This window comes from Pomacea canaliculata, linkage group LG1 (assembly GCF_003073045.1).
Source record: "Pomacea canaliculata isolate SZHN2017 linkage group LG1, ASM307304v1, whole genome shotgun sequence".
Classification (NCBI taxonomy): Eukaryota; Metazoa; Mollusca; class Gastropoda; order Architaenioglossa; family Ampullariidae; genus Pomacea; species Pomacea canaliculata.
Window position 1 is genome coordinate 13,643,814 of NC_037590.1, and position 25,674 is coordinate 13,669,487.

Sequence of the window (25,674 nt, forward strand, 5' to 3'; positions counted from 1 at the left end):
TCTTGTTTAATATTTTCAGTAACTAACACAGGAGGGCATTGACTAGAAGCCATGTAGTTGGAAGTTCTACCCTGACTTGGAATAAAAAGGTTTCAGATGGCAGCCTCAGAAAATGAACATAGCTCCAATGATACCAAGACGACCCTTGTAGCCCAGAAATAACCATTTGTGCCGAAATTCTGAATACAAAATCGTGGTTTAAAAGACAAGCAGGACCAGACCAGTCCAATCTCACTATCATGACACACTCAAATAAGCATTACGACAAGAGACGATTTTTTTTTCGACAGCCGACTGTCTTTCTTTAAGGGGAGAGGAAGAGGCGCGATTGCTGGGCCTGGAGCCAGCGAGTTTTGGCTGACAGAACCCATCACTCAGTCTGGCACTCGTGGCAAAAATGCTTTTCGCCAGTCTGAGGCTGGCCAAGATGAACAAAGCACTTTGTCAAAGATGTTAGCATTTTCTTTTCACTTGTCACTCGCACCGCCTCTACGCACATCATTTTATTTTCTTTTACATCTTCAACCGTTCCCCGAACGAAGCTTGTCTCCACTGACATCGGTGAAGATGATTTGATATTTCAAATATTGGAAAAACCTTCTGTTTATGTTTAATCATTGAATTTGAATTGCAAAAACACTCTTGGATTTATTTTTATGCATGTATGCTCTAATGTGTTCTGGATCTTACAGAAATTTAGAGGGACATCCTTTATGTGTAAGAGATATGTGATGATGTATGGGTCTCAGCAAGTAATTACATTATTTCGCTTGGGGAGGGACATGTGGGAAGGAAAGACACTTTCATTGCTTCTTCTGGAAATGTCAGTGGGTCGACTGTGGGGCTGCCGTGGTGTCTAAGAAGTGAACTAGTAGGATGGTGGACCACTTATGTTTATTACCTTTTAGGGTAAAGTCTTAATTGATCGATCCTCCCGGGGTCTGAACCTGGTTCAGGAGAACCAACAATCAGCTTAGCTTTTAACAGAGGAGAACTTTCACCAGATCCTTGTAATTGATTGGAGGAGCGAGCTCTCGCATGAAAAGAGTCTTAGAAATAATTATTATTTTATATGGCAGAAGTAATGGCGGATCGTGCAAAGATGCTTCACGACAATGTGAAAAAAATGACGAAGAAGAAGAAGAAAAAAAGGAGGAGGAGGGGAGGAGGAGGAGGTAGTAAAAAAGAAATAAATACATACAGTAACAGTAGACACTAGAGTTCCAGTTCCTGTAAGGACGTGGCTAGCCTCAAGCTCGAGAAGGAAACATGGCTGCGATGATTTTTCTGTCCTGTAGCTCTAAGTCAAAAATACAACCCACACTCGTCTCCAACATCATTTATGAGCAATGACCAAAAAGCTCTGGCACCTAAATCACTGAACAACACGAAACCCGTTCATGGCTAATCGGCTTTTTATTGAGAATAAAGCTTTGACAACCCGAACCCTGTCCGGACTGGGAAAGATCGTCCAATTAAGAGGCTGCTTTATAATGCCTTGTCATTTATCGGATTAACTCCCATTAAAGCTGACTGTTCATAGACACGACTCTTGGATCCTCCACCAATCATCGAATTCAATGCGAAATATTCCGCCCAGGGCCTGTCCATAGTGGGGCTTAATATGGAGCTGGCACGAAATTTCTTTCTACATCAGATAGTTTGTGGGTCTTATTTCAGAAACTTTTTATTAGAGACATTCAGCTGCATACTTTAACCATTTAAATTTGCATACAGAGCAAGGTTAAAAATAGAACTAAATAACAAGTGTTCACTATGGTCTACATTCATCAAAACATGTCTGATGTAGGGAAGACATGGACGTGAAAATCGAGCAACTGTAAAGCTCGCACGAGCTGTCCGTTGTAAGAAGGTCCCAGACTCATTAAGAAAGGTGACATAGAGGGGACACAGTGGACTGGAGTCTGGCTTTGGTCGTTGTTGGAACCTTAGAGCCATGGTCCCGGGGATTTCCCTGACGTCCAAGTGTACTTCCATGATGGCGATCCAGATGACAAGTCTGTGGAAGGGGTGGCGGTGTGTGGCGAGCAAACAACATCAGAGTCTGGTCTCGTTTAGTCTCGGCCAGCCGCCAATCGATCAGTAGTAACGGAAAGAGAAAGGTTATTGGCCCTGTCAAGTGCTTACATGCAACGAGGACCGCCATCTATCTCCCCCTTACTCTACTTCTTTATACCTCCCTCGGCTCCTTTGTTCTGCCTGAAAAGTTCTCTGATCAATCTCCGCGTCTTGATTTTTCTGTTTCTATTTTCGTGTGTATTTGAACGGATTCATGTGATGGCGAGTGTGACAGACAGCCTTTGATACACAACAGAGAACTCCATTAGATAAAATTTGAGGAACATATCAAAGAACAACATCTTTTTTACTTGCTGTTTGTTTTTGCATTTAATGTTTGTAACACTTACAAATATTTTACTGGGACAAACTTTTTCGATCACAAACATGTATGAAATGTAACTCTGTCAAGTGCCTCTTATCGTTCAAAGCTAATCGAATGATACACCACTAGAATGTCACAAATGTTAAACCGTTCAGTCCTGCGCCAGTGATGCTTGAGATTTCTGCAGCCACGATGTGCATGCTTTGCAAATGAGCCACTTCCTTCTGACCTTGTGACCTGACTATTGATTAGCTGCGCTCCTCGAGACAACAATGTTGTAGGCTTTCCCCTCCAATCAGGTTTGCCAGCATTGAAAGCAAGCTTGGTTCCAACGTCCAGCGAAACCACAGAACATAACTGACTGATACCATCTCAAAGAGCTGGCTTTCTGCTAAAAGCATCCTTGAGTTGTTGTTGTTGTTGTTTTGTTTTAGTTTTGTTTTGTTTTTTCGTTTCTTTTGGTTTTGTTTTGTCTTTTTTTTTTTTTTTTTTTTTTTAGCTTTTCGTTTTTGTTTTTGTTTTTGTTTTGTTTTCACTGAATATCAACTTTGGTACAACAAAAGCCACTGACTGGAATGACCTGTTTCGGTTGTTTTTCTGTTGATCTTCTCCAGCAAACAGACGAGATATACAGAAAACAAAGGATGTTAATATCTGCATAAATTAATTTACAACACTTTAATGTAATGTAAATGCTAGCAAAAAATGATATCCATAACTTTACGATTACAAATCACTGTGCAATCGTTTCCAGTCAACAACCGAACCAGCCAACCTTTGTAGTATTTGCTAAAAGCAGAGTGTGACCGAAGGTAAACTGTCAGCTCGACATTGTTTTGAAGAGATTTTATACACATGTTATATTGTATAGGCCATCATAAACAAAGGGCACTGTACTGAACAAAGAAACCTTTTTTTTTTTTTTTTGCCGAAGCACTTACTCGCTATTACTCAACCTGTTTACCAAACAGGGGTTGTTCATTTCAGTGACACCTGCAGCGGTGAGTGAGAGCGAGCAGACAATTCATCACCATGATCAAAGGGGAGTTAATAACGTGCGCCGCGCCATCCCGAAACCGGATCCGGAAAACAAGTACAACAAGCATATTGTCGGCGTGGTCACCAAGCCAGAAAAACAGACTGGATGGTATACGGTGCCTTATGTTGTGAAATTTTTCATCTTTTTATGTATCATTATTTCCCTGATGGAGCTGAAAATACATGCATTATTTATTTTTAGGCCTCAAATCTTCGCTCAATGGCAGTAAGCCATTTGGTTTTAGTTTGAAAGTTAATGGAAAGCTTTTAGAAAGTACATGATGAAGTGTTTTGTGCTGAACACAACAAGCTCTATGGTTATAAATAGATATTTGAATCTGAGTGAGTGAAATAATATAAACAAAATCCATTACAAACTAGTATTTGTCCTTTTTTCGCCTGTTGTGTGCATCCTTTAGAAACCGGGCTGCATCACTGACCACGTCACAGAAGTACTGTTAATTCCTAACTGACAAACACCTCTGATCTGCTGATATATTGATGACAAGAGGGTAAACTGACCTAACTGTCACTGTCACTGTCAACAAATTTTGAAGTCAACGCTTTTGTCGCCATTAATCATTCATGCTTCAAATTTTTGCTTTGCCTGAATAAGGAAATTAGAAACATAATTTTCGATTCTATCAAAGATTTCTTGCTAAATAAAAGGTCCAGAAATTTCTTGTCAACATCTGACAGCACATCACCATATTAAATTCAAAACAACAAAGCGAAGAAGAGCAGCCTTTGAAGCAGGATGAAGGATGCTGACAGATGTACAGCTGAGCGAAGGTCTTTATTAAAATTTTGCTTTGCTCTGATGTGTTTTGGTGATTTTTCATTCTCACCATCGATTTTCACGCCACTGAGATCCGGCGATATCACAAAAAACGACAGGTTTTCGATTTGTGCAATAAATTCAGCACGAATTCCAGATTTCCTGAAGGTCACTGGGGGTACCAGACCTCCTGTAGAAGTGCAGGACTAATTCAAGAAGTTGATCGAGGCTCTGAAAGATAGATGGCCGCCAAGGCTGCTGGGACCGCAGCTTTAAAGGTTGCCTTTGAGGTAGCCAAGAAGAGGAAGAGGTTACTTCCGAGGTGTGGGCAATGTCCACTATGATGTGGTTAAAATGTGCAGCTACAATCAGATTGCTTCTGGCTCCTACAGTATTGTGTATGTTCTGGCTGAATATTATGGAGTGAAAAATGAACAACGATTTATATGTTTTAGATTTCTGCTTTTTTAAGAAAAAAAAAATCTTCTGCGATGTGAAATAAGAGCAGAGAGTAAGTCTAGTAGGTTTGCATATAATGCAAAAAAAAAAAAAAAAAAAAACAACCAGAGGAAAACACATCTACACAGTTTCTACCATAATTTATCGGTATTGTCATCTGATGGGTCGTAATTTGCTTTTCAAATATGTTAGTGCATTAGGACTGCGGAACCCATCAAAGCTTAAGGGAATCGGTGGACAGTCAAACATTTTATGGTTTGTATCGTGCGTGCACAGATATATATATATACACACCGATACAAATGTATTACATAAACATATACTTAGGGGCGCACGCATACACACAACCATTTCAAAGTGTACGGTCCCTATTTCTTCCATTAAATCGGTCCGCAAAATGGGGAAAACCGCATCCATAATACAAAACAAAGCAAAAGAAGAAAGGGAGACCACTCCACGGATCTGCCGAGATCTTGGACGGATTACGCCGGAAGCTCCAGATGCAGCTGCCCAGTCCTCTTCCTCTGACGCCACGACATCGTAATCCTGCTCCTCCCACCTCCTACTCACCCACCCCACTGTCAGCCACTCCCTCGTCTTGTGTCCACACACACACACAGGTAGCCTGGGGGACACAGTGGCTGCCCTCGTTTTATTATTTTAATTCCGCGCTGACCTTTTCTTCCACAGGAAATTGTGCTGCAGATGCCGCCGTTTGCCCAGAGCCCGCAAGTCTGGAGCCTTAGCACGCACTCTTACCGTATTCCCTTCCCCCTCGCTTTTTTTCTTCTCTCAAACTCCCCTTCCCTCCTTCCAACCTCATCCCACTCCCACCTCTCTAAAAAAAAATGGGCCCAAAAAAGGTTTGAGAAGAAAAGAAGTCTTCACTCGGCTCTGCTACTACTCACAAAAAGTTTTTTTTTTTTAATCTCCTCGCTGGAGATGCTTTGGAAGGTTTGCGGAAGCGGCGGGAGGAAAGCTGCAGGAGGACGATGAAGTGTCTCACAAGGAGGATGGAGAGCATGGCGGTTAAGAAGCAGCGGCTCGCCTCTCGCAGCGCCTTCACTGCAGGCCTGTCACCGCTGTGTGCGCGCGCATGCTTCACCGGGCAAGCAAAGAGACGTTTTCACTTCCTGTGAGCAAGAAACACTCACGACTCGTTGGCTCGTCGGTGAAACCGAGGCATTATTGACTCGTCATGGCAGCCAGCTTGCGAGGTTTCAGGTTTCCTGTTGTTTTCTGTTTCTTAACACGCCCCAGTTCAGGAGCTGGCAGACGTGGGGTGTGATTTCCATCTCTGTCTATCGGTGCCTTTCAGCGGATTTATCATTTCGATTATTATTATTATGTAAACAAAACATTGTAGCAATCGTCAAATCCTAGCTAGCAGACGCATTTTGTCTCTGAAAATCCTCAGAGCTGCTGAAACTCTAAACCATGTTTGACTTTTTTTAAATTCTCAAGCCAAGCCTTTTGATATAAACAAGTATGAGTGTTTGTTTTTAATACTTGGCAACTGATGGATGATTATCTTGAATAAAAGAGTACAAACAAGCTAAAACTTTCTTGAGTAGGATTTGAGGGGATGCAATATGTAAACTTACGTATTATATGTATTTGTACTCAACGAACCATAGCAAGACCAGAGAGAATCAACCAACACGATGAATGAGAGAGAAACGCAATTGATGGATAACACAGAGCTTGAAAGCTCCAGCAGTGAAGAAATCTAAACCGGAAGAAAGTGAATGCTCATGCGCAGCTGGCGACATTCCTGGTGGGGGAGAGGGAGGGGTCAGGCCTGTCGAGTGGCAGGAAGATGTATATTTAGCACAGAGCTGGACTTAGTAGAGCTCAGCGCCTGTGGAAGTGCTCTTGTGTTCGTTTCCCGTTCTTGGCTCAAGATGGCTTCACTGGTAACCGTTTCTGACGTCATGGGTTAGATGGAAAGTATGCATGTCACAAGATGCTGACAGTCGGGACAGAGAGTGTCATCAAGTGGTATGACAAGAAAGAGCAGGGATGCTTCCATGGTTGCAGCTCTATTTCTCCATCATCATCAACACAAACAACAACAACAACAACAACAAAATTCTCAGTAATGTATCAACACACTGTACTACAGTTCTGGATGGCTGGACTACTTGGCCTTCCTATCATGATGTTAGTGTTAGGGTTAGCTGACACACCAAGAACACGTGACGAGGTCTTTGTCAGTGAAGTTGATTGTCTCTCTCCAACAGTTTGCAGACCTCCACCACATCTGAAGCTGTTCGTGGCTTTTCTCAAAACTCTGGCTTTGGATGAGCGGTATTTATCGACCTCTGGCAATTTTATGTCCTTTGAGCTCGCAATCTTCGAAAACACAAATGCCTTTTTTTTGTAAGTTTGCAATGAAGATCCTCGAGAGCGCAGTAAATACTGAACTCATTAAACATTCTAGTCAAAAACAAGCATGACTCAGACTTTCCATCTGTTTGTTTCCACAGTTGCTTTTTATTGTTGTAAATAAGACTGGAGATCTTTCCAAGCTATTTCTTGCCCTCAAAAATCGTTCTAAAAGATCGCCAGTGGTAACGAGCAAACACTTTGCTTCTCTTGTTTGTAACCTTGTTCAAGTATTGACAAGTACGTCCAGACAGACAAGCAACATAAATATTTAATAATAACACATTCATAAAATTCGTTTTTCTTGTTTCTTTCTCTTGTGCTTCTGACTCTGAGAGGACATTTCGAAGACTGGTACAAGATGGCTAATTATCCCGACGGTTTCTAGCGCGAGAGGTTTCAAGAGAGGGAAGCTGCTCAACGACCATCAGAGGACAAGTCTGGTGAAGTGAATAGCTCCATCCTGTGCGGCTGTGTCCATCCTAAGTATACATTGAAGGAGGAAGGCGGGCAAACTATTCCCAGTGCGACAGTCCGTGAAATTTGTGACGTGGCGTCAAATAGTCCACGACACGTGGCGCACTCACACGACGGACAGACGCTGACCTCCGCAAGAACACGGTGACCCTGCTCCGGAATACATTTGCTCGGCGAGTGATTGTATGGAAAGCAAGAAACAAGGTCACAATAATGGTAAAAAAAATACTTTTGTGTCAACACGACCCCTTCTCCGCGAGGTTAGTGTCAACGGATGGACAGAAGAGAGTTTCAAACAAAAATTAGCCATATGTCGTCTGGTATGTTATCAATACTATCGTCGTTGTCATTGCCTTGATACTTTTCTTTTCTCTGATCATCGATAAGCTAAATATTTTTTCTTACAGTGTGGTCGTAGAGATCAGATCGATTTGAAAAAGCACAGAGGTCATGGAGACCACAGATGTAAAAGAGGTTAGAGATGGAGGGAAGGGGAGAGATTGGGGTGCGCAGCTTGGCCGCAAGGCCTGCACGTGTGACAGTAATTTAAAGGTCAGAGAGAACAAGCTGATGATGGAAGTCCCGATATTAAACGAACTCTGGCCTTACTCCTGCATCGTCCTTTGCTGATGATGGAATCATCCTTTCGCCCTCCCTTCTCACGTGATCACGTCCCCCCTCTCTTTGTCCTTTGACCCTTGTGCACTTTCATCGTGTACACGCACGCACAGGTACAGACAGTTACTAACAGCGACTAAGGTATTTTGTAAAAGAAAAAATGACCTTTACATGGACGAAAAAAAAAACCCGTTCAAGTAAAAACTTTAAGTCTGTTGCCAAAGATGCCGTCGGCGTCATAATCAAAGAACCTAATTCTCGCTGCATTTCTCCCAGAGACCAGTCATCGTGAAAACTACAAAGACGATGCTTTCCCCGGACCTTAACAACATCGCTTCTCGTCGATCACGCGGAACCTAATTGTCTCCCCCTGCACGCATCAACTTTTCTTGTACTGTCCTGTCTGACCTGCCTCCCTCGGTGGTTTCTCCATGTCCAGGACCCTGAGATCCAGACCAAGCGAGCTAAGACGCCATAACCCTAACCACTTCTCTCCTCCACACTTTCTCTCTCTCTCCAGGGGTTGGTCTGCGCAATACACGGACAAAAGAAGTTGGTGGGAGATCAATGTTGTCGCCCCCGGGGGGCTGTCAGTTAAATGGCAAAGTGCGTTATGTGCTGCGAGGGAACAGCAGGCCGAGTGCCAATACCTTCCTTGCGCAAGGCTGCTTTGGTGCTCGATAATTTAGAACTTGTCACAATATCGACAACAAGACAAACCACTAGTCATGTGATTAAAAATACTCATTTTCCAGAAAAATGATTTCAACAACGATTTCGCTGTTAGTACAAAGCACTTAACCAGAAATTACAATGGGTTTTATTTTTGTCCTGAAACCTAAACAGGAAGGGTTCATTCCTTTGCACGGTGATAAAGAACTTTTGAAAGAAAGCAATTCAATGTTTTATTTATAAATAAAATTCAAAGTGTATTGAAAAGTTGATAAAACAAGGAAGATAAATGTTTGCCCTAGACCCCCAATAAAAGTAAAAATGTGTTAGAAAACAAAAACTATGAGAAAAAATAAGATTCTGCTAAAAATCAATTAATAGATTCTTTTCTCTTGTGGCCACATGTCAGGCACAGTCGCCAGCCAATGTCCAGATAACAAAGGTCATCTGTCTGTGTTCCACTAAATAAGATTGGTCTGAAGACAGTCAGGAACCAAAAGTTTATGTAGGTATCTTTGTTTTCACACCGGAAAGAGCAATTTCGGCCGTGTCGTGTCGAGAGACAGTAAAAATAGAGTACAGAGGATGCAAACAGCAGAAAAAAGTTATTTTAGGAGACAAAAACATTTTTATTTACCAACATCATTACCAGCGACACTGCACAATCTCAATTCAATACAATATAGAAGTAAGAATTTAAGAAAAATAGATAAAGAAAATTGCGCGAAAGAGAGAACTTTGGACAGAAAGAAAGAATGCGTCACTGATTGTTGAAAACATGAATAGAATGCAACGTCTAACTGAAGACAGCAGAAGACATCAAACTGCTGTAAAACCACGATGACAACCTCCAATTGTTTTGCTATTGACTTCATCTCCTGTTACAGTCATACTCTTTAAAAGATTCCTTTAGAAACGTGTACAGGGTAGGGTGGGAAAGACACCAGATGTTATTGTCTGGAATTTATTTTACAAGACACTTTGCCTCCTGCCTGCTTTAGATTCAAGAAATAATAGCTCGGCAAGCAGTGCATGAAGCCCATCCCATCCCCCGATTTCTGGACAGGGAGGTAGTGGGGACGAAATACAAACATGAACTTTAAAAGTACCAAAGGTTACAGAGTTACACAAGTCTGCGACTAATGCGATGCTGTGTTTGAGAACTCGAGCCATCGACTCCTAGTTTCGAACCTGAAGCATCAGATTTCGAGGGTCGGACAAAACGCGACCTTAACCTTTGAGAAAAAGCATCTTTGGTAGGTTGCAAAACTAAAATACCGCATTCACAAACACACAAACACACAGTTACATGGGTGCGTACACACACACATATCTATCTGCACGCGCAATCACGCACGCACACGCAAACTTACATATAAAAATGAACACATATAAGCACGCACACACGCACGAACATGCACATCACACACACACACAACTTTCTCTGCCACCTTCACACGGTTGCAGGACTGACCACAACATTCTCTCGAAGATAAACAGACCGTACTCAAAGAAAAATACTTTAACGTGATTTAGACGGCGTGAAAATCTGTTTATCGATCGCTGACAAAGGAGGAATAAAAGGCTGCCGGGGTCTCCTCCTAGCCGCTCGCTCTCACCAGCCATCCCCGGGCCATGGGCGGACAATTCCGCCAGCGACAGGGTTGCGCTTTTCTCGGTTGTCTCCCTTTGTTTGCAAGACGCGCAGTCGCAGATTTACAACGATCGCGGCGAATTTGAAAATGTCCGTTTTCAACGTGCTGTCAACGTCTGTCGGCACGACTGTCAATTATCAGCCCATCCATGCTTTGCGTGTCTACTCCGGTCACCAAAGCGATAAAGAAAAAACTGTTTTTTTTTTAATTATTGCATCGCAAGGAAACATGAAAACTCGCTTCTGTTTCATATTATTATAAGTATCAGGTCAGGTCAGGTCAGTCCCATGCCCGGTCCGGGCGTAGGGGGGACCGTCCGGCAGCAGCAACAGACAGAATTTTCCACCCGGTCCTGTCTTGAGCAGATGAGAGCAGGTCTGGCATCTCGCGTTCGGTCCATTCTTTAATGTTGGTGACCCAGCTTTTCCTCGGACGACCACGACGACGGCTCCCTTCGAGGGTTCCTTGTAGGATCGTCTTGGACAGGGTGTTGTGGCGGGTGACGTGACCGAACCAGGCGAGCTTGCGCCGCTTCACTGTTGCCAGAAGGGGCTCATGTGGGCCACGAGGGAGGTTACGGTGCTCCGTACGTATGCGTTGGTCTTGTGTTCGCGGTACGAGATGCGGAGCAGCTTTCTCAAGCACTTGTTCTCAAAGGCCTGGAGCTTCTTTTCCGTTGCGGCAAGCAGCGTCCAAGTCTCGCAGCCGTAGAGTAGGATTGACACTACGAGGGACTTGTACAGCCTGTGCTTGGTACTGAAGCTGATTGAGTTGCTTCGCCAGATCCTATCCAGCCTGGACATTGCGGATGTTGCCATACCAATCCTGATACGGATCTCTGCTGTACAGCAACCATCTCTAGTCAGGGTGGCACCCAAATACTTGAAGCTGTTGACCTCCTCCAGTTTCTGGCCGTTCATGACGATGTTGCTGCTGCTGTCGGTGGTGGAAATAATCATTACTTTGCTTTTTTCTGAGCTTATTTCCATGCCATAGGCCCCCGCTCGCCTGGAGAGTCTGTCCGTCAAATCCTGAAGTTCGTTGTTACTGCCTGCCATGAGGTCAATGTCATCTGCAAAGCGGAGGTTGCACAGGGGTCTGCCACCAATGGAGATTGAGGTAAGGTGGTTGTGGAGGGTGTCTTGCATGATTTTTTCAAGGAAGATGTTAAAAAGGATGGGAGAGAGTAGGCACCCTTGACGGACCCCGATCGTCATCGCGAAGAACTCGCCTAGTTGGTTGTTGAGTAGTACCGCGCTGGAGGCGTTCTTGTAGAGTGCTGCTACCATCTGGATCAGTCCCTCCTCTATGTTGAATGATCTCATGACCTGCCAGAGTCCATCGTGCCAGACACGATCAAAAGCTTTTTGAAATCGATGAAGTTATGGTATAGTTGACGTTGATGCTCCAGGTGTTTTTCTATCATAACACGGCAGTTAAAGATCTGTTCTACCGTGCTTCTTCCAGCCCTGAAGCCAGCCTGTTCTTCTGCCAGCAGTTCCTCTGCAATAGGTTTTAAGCGGTTGAGGATGATTCTGAGCATTACTTTGCTTGGGTGACTTATCAGACTGATGGTTCTGTAGTTCTGGCACTGCCTCAGGTTCCCTTTCTTAGGGAGTGGGATGATGATAGACTGAGCCCATTCTTTTGGCCATTTCTTTTCTTCCCATATCTTTTGACACAGTGTGGTGAAGGCCTTGGTTGTTGCGTCTCCTCCATGCTTCAGCAGCTCAGCAGGTACGTTGTCCACACCAGGTGACTTTCCTCCCTTCAGACTGTGCATAGCTTCTCTCACCTCATCAGTGAGGACTGGCAGGTCTTCAGCCTCTCTTGTCCCAGTCTGGTGATGCTGGAGAATGCTGGTGTCTGGCTCGATCTTGTAGTTGTACAAGTCTTGGCAATATTCAGTCCAACGACTTAGTACAGCAGCGTTTTCCGTAAGGAGCTGTCCGGCGCTGTCTTCGATGACTGTGGCTGGTCGCTGCTGAGTCTTGGTGAGGGCCTTCAGTGTTTCATATGCCTTCTTGCTGTCTCCGCTTGCCATGCCTATTTCCACGCTGCAACACTGGTCTTCGATCCAATCTTCTTTTGCCTCCTTCATCCTTGTTCTGATCTTCTGGTTGACAAGTCTGTACTTGTCTGCTGACGTCGGGTCTCGACCTCTCCCTCTCTTCAAGGCTCTCCTTTCGTCGCAAAGATCAAGGATGTCGTCTGTCACCCAGGGTTGTTTGCGCTTCCTCTGCTTCCCCAGCACTTCGTCTGCAGTAGAGAGTAGCACCTCTTTGATACTTCCAGCAAGGGCGTCTATGTCGCAGTCTATAGTAGCCAGGGCTGCAAATTTGCCCCCCACCTGGGCCTGGAATATCCTCTCTGTGTCCGGATCTTTGAGCTTCTCAAGGTTGAATCGGATGCGAGGGCTCTTATTGTTGTCACGTCTCAACTTCAGTTTCAACTTGAGGCTAGTGAGGACGAGGTTGTGGTCGCTGCCTATGTCAGCGCCAGGAAAGGACCTCGTTTGTGCTTTGTTGATGCTTGATTTGAAACGCTGAGGCAGCAAGATGAAGTCAATCTGGTTATGGACCAGACCTCCCGGCGAATGCCACGTTACAGTTCTTGACTTCTTGTGCGGGTGGAGGGTATTGGCAATGGTGAGACGGTGACTCTGAGCGAATTCTAGTAGCCGTAGGCCTCTTGCGTTGGTGTTGCCTAGGCCAAACTTGCCGACTGTTCCTGCCCATTGTTGGTAAGCGTCAGGGCCGATAGTAGCATTCCAGTCGCCAAGGACAAGCAAGATGTCTTTCTTCGGAGTTTTCTTGATGATGTTGTCCAGCTCCTCGTAGAATTCCTCAACCTCTTCATCTTCGTGTTCTGATGTTGGGGCGTACACTTGTATAATGGTGATGTTGTGCGGTCGAGCAGAGATTCGGATGGAGATAAGTCTGCTAGAGACTGGGGTGCAGCTGATGACAGTTCCAGCCACCTCCTTCCTGACAATGAAAGCGACACCACGTTCATGCTTGATTTCGTCTCCGCTGAACCAGAGCTTGTGGCCTTCATCTGTAGTTGACTCCCCGAAACCAGTCCATCGGACTTCTGCAAGTCCCACTATGTCCCAGCGGTAACGCTGTAACTCGTGTGTGAGTTCTTTCACTTTGCCGCATTGAAAGAGTGTGCGAACATTCCATGTTCCGATAGTAGTCCTTGTGTAGGCAGCTTAATTGTAGACTTGGGTGTAGACTTGGTTCCAGTATCACACTTGTCGCCCCTCCCTGGAGACCACCAGAGGGGTGCGCGGTCGTTGGTGATCCGGGCCTCGACCGATCCGGCATGTTGCTTCTATTCTGTTTTGCTACCATAAGTCCTTTCAGTGGGCTTTGGCGAACTTGGTGGCGCCCATCTCCTCTCCAAGTATTTTATTGACGTGCATAATAACACGTCAGCCCCTCACAGCGTTTGGCCCGCCAGCAGAAGCGGTTACCGGGGTGTAGCCAGGTTAAGGACCTGGAGCCAGCTGTGAGAGTTGATTGCCATGTTATAAGTATATTATAAGTATAAACATCATTATTATTAAAAGTAAATTATGTATGTTAATTCCCGTCTTTGTTAATTTTAGTCATTCGTAAATATCATCTTTGCATCGTTTTCTTTCATCATGTTGTGTGTTCCCAAACTATACCTGTTGTAGATAGGTTTCTTCTCTGTGCCCAAACCTTAAACGTAACTGCTATCATCAGCCGCCCAGCTGCCGTCTACTCTTGAGTCATGCACCTCGCCCCACAAAATATCTCCCCATGATTATTGAAAATAAATTATCATGAACATGCCTTGCGGCAAAGCTGTTCATACCTACTGGATTGAGGCGACTAGGGTCGTTATAACCCAGTACCCTAGGCTTCACATCGGCCTGATTAGTTAACCCTTTTGCTGATGAGTTTTCATGACATGACATTTTCATGTCCTCGATTCTCTCATTTTCGACTGTGATTTATCTTCTTGTCAATTATTCTTGTAATGGATATTATCGTACCGAGCTCACATATAATTTTGGGGTATGACACTCTATAAATGATTATAATCATTAAGTGAAGGACTGACATATTTATATCGGTTCTGCTTGTCTGTCAATATTCCAAAAAAATATGACGAACCTTTAAAAAGTCTGAAAAAAACCTGCGGAGCATAGTTCTCTAACAAAGTGTTTCAGTCTATTTATTTTGTAAATAATAATAACACAAACTGTACAATTATATGTAGCGTACAGAGTGTCAAATGTGTGTTTAACTCCAACATACAATAATTGATCAACATGTGCATCAGAGCGAATCAGCGAACCCACGTGACTGGGTTATATTGTAGTTTGCACAGCGATTTGCCGATAGATGAGAGACACAAGAGACAGCTTAGCACATTCATTCACCGCGCGACACATGCACGTGCACACACACACGCACACACACGCACACACACACACACGCGCACACACACACACACCAGCAAACTTCATCTTCATTGTCCATGTGTCGGCACGGATCATGTTGTCGATCAGCGGCGGGGACTGAGAAGCGAAAGGCCGCCAAGAGACTGGGCGCCAGTGCCTTCGATCAGTGTTAATAAACCTACAATGTCTGTAATGTCTGTAATGTCTGCCCCTCGCCAGTTCTGCTGTGAGAAGGAAACACAAGGTTTCCCACTGGGGTGGACCGCCATTAGCCACCAATCAGACGCCGCCACTGCCGGGTGTCTACACCCAGCGCTGACGTAAATCTAATAACTGCTCAAGACATTTTCTCCTCTCCACTCCTTTCTTTCGTCTGTCTTTTATTCTCTCTTTCTATCGATCTCTCCTTTTTTTTCTTTTATATCTGTTTTCTTATCTCAGGAAAAATATTCCATGTCGGATGATATTTGCATGAAATGTGGTGCGTTTGCATTTCTTTAAAACCCAAAAGAAGGGCAGAGAAGGAAGACGAAAAACGCTTGAAGGCCACGAAATATGGTCCTCAAAACAAAAATCGACATTAAATGGAATTTTTCTGTGCGAATGAATCTTTCATTGCCTTGTGGTATATGATTTATCATACAATTTCTTATCTGTGATCTCCTGTAACTTCTCACTGTGAGAAGAAATGTGTCTATTAGTTTCCCTTTCACTTCAGTTCTTTTCTTCCTCATTTGTACTTTTTCTTGTCTTTCCTGACGAGTCTGCCTCTAGACTACAAATTATCTACTTCCTTATGTACGAGCCTGCAAGAAGCAGAATAAGTTTAGGGTGGTTCCTTGCGTTCGTGAACAGCAGAGGATAGGGTGGGTAGTCTGACTGTGACGACACTCGGTGGGAGAGGAGGCAGGTGCCCACGATACCCGACCACAATAATAGATGACTACAATACCTGCCCACGATAATAGATGACCATAATACTTCTCCACGATACTACCAACGATGCATGCCCACAATAATAGATGACTACAATACCTGCCCACCATGCTCGCCCACAATACTATGTGTTCTAATAGAGGTTATTTTGGAATAAATCCTTAATAAACCAATAAATTACTTATTTGTGTTTGCATCCACAAGAGAGAGAGGGGAGGAATAGAGATGAAGCAGGAAGAGTTAAAACCGGCCAAAGCCTGTTTTCATCATAACAACAAAAATTGTGAGAATTGTGAGAGGTCAAAGGGAGTGAGGAGGCTGTCACATTGAAAGCTCGGCTTTATGGCGACAGAGAAGCAGTTCATTAGTAAAGTGTTCGCCGAGGACAGAGAAGTGCGGCAATGAAAAACACGGCGATGGTCCCTGGAGGTTTGCTGACGACAAAGGCAACACACTGCAGCTGCCCCGGGAATATGGTCTTTCTTGCAGATAATGGCACACATGGTGATACTGGGGTGCAGAAGTGGAGGGTGGTATGTTTATGACCACAAGTATTATCCCTTCGTCACCTGTCAACAATCCCATAATTCACATTTCCTGCTGCTCTCAGAGCGGATATTGCACAGACCCTGCCATCCTTCTGTCCTCGCGCTGTACAGCAAGCAAACACGCGCGAGAGAAAACAACTGATGATCGACTAGTGTCATCAGCATCCTGCGAATCTTCGCTTCTTTAATTTTTCATTCCGTGTCTTTGAGACTAGCAGACGACAGTGTGTGAGAAATGTAAGAGGCTCTCTGCGACTAAACGTCCTGATACGTCCTGATACGTCCTGAGTGTCGACGTAAGGACGTTGAGTGACGCTGGAGGTCAGAAGGTCAGCCGAGGACGTAGGGCATGGTCTGTCGTTAATCTCGTCGTCAGAAGGTCACACACGAATGTGGGATCGTATAACAAACATTAACGAACGAAAGAAAGAAAAAGAAAGAAAAGAAAGAAAGAAAAAACGGGGGTCGTTAACCTTAAGTTCAAAGTGACTGCTCAGGACGTGTAGAAGGTGAGGCAGTTGAAGTCAATAAGTACAATAATTTTTCTTTCTCTCTCTCTCCCTTGGTAATGCTTCTGAAGAACTGATAATTATTTTAAAAGAAACGACAGTAACAGAAAGCACACCATTCACAGCTAAGCTCCAGGTGTCAGCACGAGCTCTACAAACGCCAGTAGACCGCCTGGTCTTGTAGGACCTGTGACCCATCGTCTAGAAGCGTTGTTTATCTGGGGTTTCCGGAAAGAACAAGAAAATATTTCAATTTTTTTCTAAACTATTCCAATACAAAGGAACTGAAGGTCTGTTTATGTGAGCCATCCTACCCCCGCCCCCAAATCTATTAAAGTGCACGTTCGGTACAGATAGAAAGAAGATACCAACACCCGTGCCACCAACAGAGCTCAGGTTCTCCCCACCACGATGTCCACCTGCGAAGCCTGAGATAAAGTGACAAGAATTACCTGGGCTGGTGAAGAGGGAACTCAATAAAAGTGCCCTCGACAGGCTTCTAATAAATCCTCAAGGGTCTCGTTGTTTTCCCGGTGCCCTTACGTCACGGGCGGCTTCGGACTTGTTTTGAGCTGGGTGCTGGCTGTAGGTGTATACAGGTGTATACAGGTGTGATTCGTGAGGGCAGTGACAGTTTCTGTAAGGGTGGTGAGAGAGAGAGGTGTCTACATGAATGCAGGTGTGTGTGTGTTGGTGCGGATGCCTGTCTACGCGGGGGAGTCCCTTCGGAAAGAGGGAGGGGAAGAGAATTGGTGTTTTATACCGAGCCAGCAACTAATGTTATATCGCGGCAAGGCAGTCAGCGTGGAAATGGAAACGAACAAAGAAAGAAAAAGTAAAAATGAAATAAAACATGAAAAAAAAGAAAGAAATTTATGAAGAATGAAAGGAAGAGGGAAAAAAGAAAAACATGAAAGGAGGCACGAAGAAAAAAATAATACGAACATTTTATTCAACAGGATCATTTTCTCTTTTAACAAAAATAGATAAGCACAGAAATAAATATGAACATCACATAAGATCACACTACTTAAAAAGTTTTAATTTCTTGCGATCTGAGGGGATAGAAAAAAAGAAACAAAGCAAAATCTCGACAGACAAATGGCAGGTTGTCTAGCAACAAAAGTTTGTAGTTTTACCCTCACCCGGAGCAGTGTCAATGAAGTTAGTTGGAGATGATGTTACGAGAAAGCAGACTCTCGCGTCCTCCATAGTCAAGTGGCCGGACAAGACTATGCACTTTACCACCATCATCTCCAGGACCAAGAAAGAGGCATGCAATCTTGGGGAAAGACTACAACAACTTACAGATGGTGGACACCAACGGCCGTACTTATGAAGCGAGAGTAAGCCGTTTACCCAAGGCAAACCTAAAGCGTATATATAGTTTGTTTCCGGAATTATAAGGTGGACATCCCTTCGTGTATCTTTACCCCGGGGAACATTTATCCCCGCTTTGTAACTACGGCTTTGGGACCAAAACAACATTTGCGAGGTCTGGACACCACTTTACAACTTCAGAAACAAGACTAGTGCTCGAGTTTCCCATGGTGCCCTAGGGCAGAGACTTACCCTCGCTTCATGACGACGGCTCCAGACAGTTTACAGATAACAGATGCGCGCCAACCTCTGCAGCTTGGGGAGGGTCTGGTATTACAATTATGCACCGATGGAGCACTTATCTTTCTTACAAACACTCGATTTCTGCCATGGCTTGGGACTAGTTTGTTTTGTTTTTGTTTTTGTTTTTGTTTTGTTTGTTTTATTTTATTTTTAGTCGGGGTGGGTTTGGGTGGGCGCAAGTGAATCAAATATTGCGGAGTTAACGCATCTTCTCCTCTGTCTACTTGTTCTTCTATTCGTTCTTTTCTCTCTTATTCCTCTCTCTCTCTCGTTGCCTCCCTTGAACGATTTCCTTTCCTCAATCATCCTTCTGTTTCCATGTCCTTTTCTCCTCTCGACAACAGCTCAATGACGTTCTTGGAAAACTTCACCTGAATAGAGATCGTTAGCAACCAAAGATCCCTGAAGCAGCTTCTGTTCACACTTTTTTTTTCTCAAGTCGTGACATAAATACTCATTCTGCCGTCATCTTGTCATCAGGCACAGATCAAGTGTCGACACCTGTCGTGCTGCTCGTTCCTACTTTGTCTCATCTTTTGTTCACACATTTCTCTCTGTTTGCAATGGCACGCAACACAGACAGGTTCAGTATTTGAAGCTTGTCCTTTCTTCTCTCGTCAGTTTAGTACAAGTTTTGTTAGTACAGGAGTTGTTAGTCTTATCTCTCGATCTCTCTCTCACACACACACAAACACATAGCGAGCGTGTCTGCTCCCAATACGTCCTCTCCCAACAGAGCAGGGTTAATGGGAATGGGAAGTGATGATCCTGTGGTCCTCTGTATTTATTTCCCACCCGATCCCCACCCCACACCTTCCCCATCTGCACTTTTAGCTCTGCCCACCCTCAGACCAAAAAGCTTTCCCTTTATTTCTGGATACAATCAGCTTCTGGGTCGTCTTCCACATAAATCTTACCTTCCCTCGTCGTAAACACTAAAATTTCAAGTTTAGTCTCGGCCTGAAAGGCGCCACGTGACCACTGGGACAGCACGTCACACGTGACCAGCCTGCCACTAATCACTGATCGCGCGATGGTGTGGAGTTGATGATGGGCTGATGGCTCCGGTTGCAGAAATGTCTCCTTCTCTCTCTCTCACACACACACACTGTCTTTATGAGTGTTATCACTTGTTTCTCTCAAACTCTGCGGCCACTGCCCAGCTCTGAGCTGTTGCCCTCAGCAACAACTATCAATAAATTACATCTTGCGGCATCGGGCGCTTCTCTCTCCTTCCCTCTTTTTCATCTACTTCTTGAGACAACCTTTCTCTGGGGAAATTTCCCTAAAGACCATTCAAATATGGACGAACTTTTGACAAAGTTTGCAAAGTTTGTGTACAGATGTGTAAAATCCTGGTCAAACAACTGCCCATGTTTCAACGGCTACCAACGGACAAGTGGGAATCAGTTTTTTTATTAGAGATTGGGAAACTCTAAATGTATTATACTGTTTCCCCAAGGTGGTTGAATCTCCTTCCGTTGTTGAGATACCCACCTCCAAACTTTTCCATACACAGAGAGAGGTCAAACTGTGACGTCACGCCTGATATAGGGTCCCAACATTCCCACTTGCCGAGGTCCTTAAAATGTAAACTTATCCATATACATCACTTCTTTTGACATGTTTCTAATACACAAGTGTATATTCGTATTGGATTTTTATACAACTGGATCGTGTCACTCCTCATCTTCGTTTTCTGCACTGGCTACCCGTTCGTTCTCGCAGTCAGTGCAAACTGTCCGCACTGTGTTTTTTATTTTTTATTTTTTTTTTTTTCCTGGCTACTGCCCTGATTATTTCTCTAAACTTCTTTTCCCCTACGTCCGAGCCAGACAACTACGCTCTTCATCTGATAATGGTCTCCCAACTATTATGTCAACAGAATAATAACATAATCAGAGGATGTTTAGTTACTGTGCAGCAAAACAATGTCACTCACTCCCCTTCCATATCCCCCAGCTACCCTTAATTGAAGCACTCAAGACACACATCTTCCTTGAGCATTACCCCTAACAACAGTCCACAGAATGCCAGGTCATCTTCAAGCTTTCCTACCCGTCTTCCTCTGCAGAATCATAACACCCTCAGTTCTTGTTATCCGATTCCTCTTTACATTTTCTATATTTGTCTCTTATTAGTCATCTTTTATCAGTCATCAGTTGTTTATCCTTGTGTCATTCGTATGTTGCCCATGTCTGGTTCTTGTCTTAAGAACACGATCTTTACGAGCGTGAGTACGGTTTTTAATCAAGTGATTATTATTTTTAAAATGTACCTTGAACAGTGCAATAAGCGCCATGCTGTCATCTGCATGCAAGTAATTATAAATGTATTTTGAAGATTATTTCATCCAAATTACACCCTGGTTGCTAACAATTACTTCTTGTTTCAAACTCTGTTCAGACCCTCGGGGTTGTTTCAGCGTGTAAGAAGTGGCCGCTAGCACAGGGTCAAAAGTCAATCATCATGGAAGATTAGGTAACTTTATACTGAATCTCCACCTTTGGCTTTGCTAGTGTCCCCCGGCCTGCAAGAAAGTGGTCCACGAAATAAGCGCCATCCTCCCGGAAGCGCTGTGTGCGCGCGCACCCACCCACACATCGCATCTTTGAGCTGCCGTGCATCATTGTTTTTTTTTTTTGGTCGCGATTCCAGACCGAGATATTCACGATATGTCAAAGTCACGTGACAGCCTGTTTTCATCGTGATTCTGTTTGTTTTCCCCACTCCTTCCTGAGTGGTTGTGCGACAATTCATTACTGGGCCATGACAATGAATTCAAAAATAATCTAGCGCGGATGTCGGTGACTGTAATTTTATGTGAGAATGGACTTTAAACAGTTCACAGCGCCCTCCCGTCCCATGGGCTGCGAGATAACGCGGGGTGAGATGAGGGCAGCGAGAAATTGCGGTAATGACAGGATGGTGTCCTGCCCAGAGCTGGGACAAGCTGTCAACAACATGGCCAGACACTGGACAGGGAGCCTTCGTTAGCGCAAACATTCCTGGCTTTGTGGACTAGCGAATATTCTAGTCCTTTCTAGAAGGAATCTTATTTCAGGGTGCGATTCGTGTTCTGTGTCCAATCCGTATTTTACACGAAAAGCCTAACAGCTTATGGATTAAAGTGAAAAAATCACTAATACATCTTGAGACAATTTTTTCTTATTTTTAATATTTCTCCGAAAAAATTGTATGAGTGAATATGGCTGCTACATCACTAATTATTGCATGTTTGAGGACTTAGCTTGGTTTAACAGTTTTAAAATCTAGTTTCGTTTTTTCCGGAAAGTTCATACAATCCTAAGCTTCTTTATATGGGACTATTTTGAAAACAATGGAATAATTTAGACCATTAAATACTTTTAATTAAAGCAAGCGAGACTTTAATAATCTACCGAAGTCTTTGATGTTCACGAAGCTAAAGAAAGAAAGAGAAAAAAAGGATATGAGAAGGGAGAGAAATAAGACAAAAAAAGGAGAACATCGACTGACAGAAAACATATGAGTACACTTGCACTTAGAGCAGTCAAGATAGAAGGAGGTATAAAATTAGTTAAAAAGCTCATGATGTACGAAATGTACACGTGAAAGCACTATTCCCTGGACACCAGCAGTTAAGAGCAAACTCCGTTATTTGAGAGAGGGAGAGCGGAGGAGTAGGTAGACAAACAATGAGAATCAGAGTTTGAGGATACAGAGACCTTGACATACTCTCCCTAATGAGTGGAGAAAGTCTGGGCGGCAGAAAAGAGCTTCAAGATGACTGTCATTAGGACGGCTGCAAAAGAACATCACCACAGAGAGGGAAAGAGAGAATGGTTAAAATAGACACACAGAAGACAGTAACTGTTACAGTTAATCACAGGTTCCACATAAAGGAAAGTGATGAAGAAAGAAAGAATAAAAGCACGGACAAGAAAGAAAAGCAAAGTTTAAGCTGCTTTACGTTCAGATTTTACCATCTTAATGTTTGTATGTCCCAGACCATCACCCACTCAGTGGCTGTTCAGTCTGTGAGGATGGAAGCAGATCAAGGCTGTTGGGGTCGTTAGGGAAACATTGAAAGAAGGAGATCTGAAGCCGCCTGCAGTTTCCTGTCCATGAAGGCGCATCCTTGCTCAACGTTTTTCTGCGCATTTAAACCGTCTTCGTGTTTAACGGTAGAACCCCATCCCCTCCAACACACACACCCAGCAGCTTGTCAGAACGCATGAACAAACGCACTAACATGGCCTGTGATCGTCAGTCTCACAATACCAACGAACGCTGCCTGGCTGTAAAACGCAGTGACGTCAGCACACACCACACGCAGCGCCATCTGCCCACCCTGGTGACGTAGTTTCACGTAGCGAACGCGCTAACCGTCTTCACCGCGGCTTTGCCGTCTGCTCTGTGGAAGCCGCGCGTCCGTTTAAATCACGTGCAAGACGTTATTAAGGTAACGGCGAGCGAACGTTGGGTTCTATCAGCCTGACACCACAACGCCGACATTTGCAACGACGAAACCCTCGACAAACATCCACAGAAGGTCCGACACTGAGTTCACTTCACTCTCTCATTACTCGCATAAACACATAATAAAAATGAATGCTAGGTGAGTCTGTGTGCGTGCTTGTCAGTTTATGCATGCGTGTGTCAAAGTGCCGTGGGCATGCATATGCGTGTTTGTTTGTTTGTTTGTTTGTTTTCATTCGAGAACATATGACAGAAATTCCGCATTCAAGATTACCATCAGCGCAGACCGTTGCTTCATCCACGAGAATCCGGTCTCGCTCACGTGCAACATGAATGTGAGAGCACGGCGCGCGCGCACGCTGGAGATAAGGATGTTAAAGTGCAGGTGTACTTACAGATAGTGTACAGCATTCCATCCAGGGCAAAGGTAGCGCTCTTGCATTTCTTAATGTGTTTGTGAGGAGGATGTTGATGACCCTCCGCCATCCCTGCTGCTCGACAGCTGGTACTTGAGTCCAACTACCACCACACTGCACCTCTTCCTTCCTTCAGCGATAATCCAGCGCCGCACACGGTAGAAGCTGTCGCTTTGTTGTATAAAGCACGGAGCCAGATGTTGAACTTCCAAAGCTCGGTGGGCTAGTGGCACGTACAGAAGACGAGAGCGGTCTCAAATATCAGGACAGCAAAGTCACATGACTAACTATCACAGGTTGTGGCTCGAGGGCGAGCGTAGAGCCAGGATGTCTTTTATTCCCTTCCTTCCAGCCCGCATGAAAGCAGTTCCAGCAGGGATGCGACCAGACGAAAATAGTTGCTGTCATCCAATTTAGTCGATCAGGAAAACTCTTTTGGAGTCGGTGCAAAGGGGTGAACTAAAGGCTTTGACGACTAAAGTTCAGCGAGGTGGCTGATCAGTTTACTTTGGATCACAGAGAATCGGAAAGAGGATGATCAGTTGAAAGGTGAGACACACCATGGACATCCGGTCCCGAGAGGACTTTGACAGAGCAACAGTCCCACTGTGACGTGCTCGAGTGATCACTGTAATTATGTCGGTTGTACCTGTTGCAACACAGGTAGAAGCTGCCGCTCACGATCGACCTGCGAAGGAAGATCAATGAGGGCGGGGACCTGCCAGGTACAGCAGTTGTCTGCCTGTCATCCGGACTTTCACAGAAAGCGTCTAATCTTGGAGCCAGACCTGCAGTTCTATTCTCTGCCTGTCCTTACCTGGGTCTGACCAGGCAGCAGGTGATGGACGGCGACAGTTGCTGCTGAACACGTGTTTTAGCACACCTGTACGCCTGATCGATCCCTCCACAGACCGCGCTCGCCGAGCGGCCAACAGTTCGATCGCTCCAAACCCGTTGCCACGGTTTGTCGATCGGAAGAAACCCGATTTTCTTCGTTAAGGTGCCAGGGACCAACCACTGAGCAAAACCGTGGGGGGAGCCGGATGAAAGGAGGTTAACGACAGACCTCCTGCCTCTCTGAACTCCTTCTCGTCCGAAACACTTTAAGAACACCTGCAGGGAGGGCAAATCCCTGCAGAATACTTTCGGAACCTGTTTATATATATTTCTGGACTTCTTATCATGTTGTTATCCGTCTGTCCCCCCAGGGCAAGGCCAGCTGAAGAAGTTGTGTTGATGAGCTCTGAAAGGATTGGTGATATCTGGAAAGCAATGAAAGAAGTGTTTATAGTTAAGCTCTCAGTCTACTCTTCTCCACGTCAGGTGACATGAATGCCGGGAATTTTTTTTCAAAAAATACCCCACACCCCAGGCAGGTGGTTCCTCAAGTCTACCATATAATGCTGAGCAAGAAGGTTCATTCTACAACCTGTCACAACATTCCTTTGATTTAACTTTCTTTAAACTGGTTCCACGGAAAGAGAGATTTGTTTCCGTTGTCTAAGATGACAAACTTAAGAAAAAAGTCGGGGTCGAAACACGGAAATTTTGTCAGACAAAAACTCCATGGAACATGTCAAGGGAGGTTCTAGATCATAACAACAGGCTTACAGTTCAGTTTAGGAAACATCCTACAAGAAATCTTTGCAAATGTTAAAAACAAACCCGAGCAAACTCTCAGGAAGACTTCTCGCTTGAAAGTGCAGACGTGGCTTTCGCTGAATGTTAGAAAGTTGAAAAAGGAAGTGTAATGTGGGTAACACTACAAGCATCATACAGCTTGGGGCTTCGACATTTTTTTAGTGAAATGCGCCACCCCATCAGATTGATAACCTAAAAATTCAAAATAAACTGGGAGTGGGATGAAAGAGATGGATTTTTTTTCTTATTATTTTCCTCTAACTTCAAGACTGGTGGTGCGCGTCAGGACTGGATAAATCAATGTGACCAGCGACATCATTTCTGCTACTGCCTGACAATGAACCCTTAGTGTTCGTTTCTCAGATGGAACTCTATCTGCCAGGCGAGGCGTCAGATGGACACTGAGTGTACGTCACACCGTCAGCTAGTGAAGCAGCGTCAACAGCGAGCGTCAACTGCAACAGTGAGGTCCACCTGCAACTGTTAGCGTCTGATAGAACAACATGCTTCAGAAATTACAATAAAAATCAGCTGAAACTGTAAGCCTCCATTGGAATATTTACTTTAGAACAACTGTCCGCCCTAACTTTGAGTACACATCTTGGATTGAGTG

General features: G+C 44.4%; 1 protein-coding gene across 2 annotated transcripts in view; it reads right to left on the reverse strand.

Moving 5' to 3' along the window:
• LOC112572337 (calcium/calmodulin-dependent 3',5'-cyclic nucleotide phosphodiesterase 1A-like) overlaps positions 1-25,674 on the reverse strand; it is a 229,742-nt gene that overhangs the window by 151,912 nt on the left and 52,156 nt on the right. The window contains exon 2 of one of the 2 annotated variants that reach the window (XM_025251996.1): positions 23,400-24,682. The exons of the other annotated variant lie outside the window; for it this stretch is intronic. Within the exon in view, the coding sequence (XP_025107781.1) occupies positions 23,400-23,490 (91 nt within the window). The 5' untranslated portion in view covers positions 23,491-24,682. The remainder of the gene's footprint in view (positions 1-23,399; positions 24,683-25,674) is intronic. 2 annotated transcript variants of the gene reach the window in all.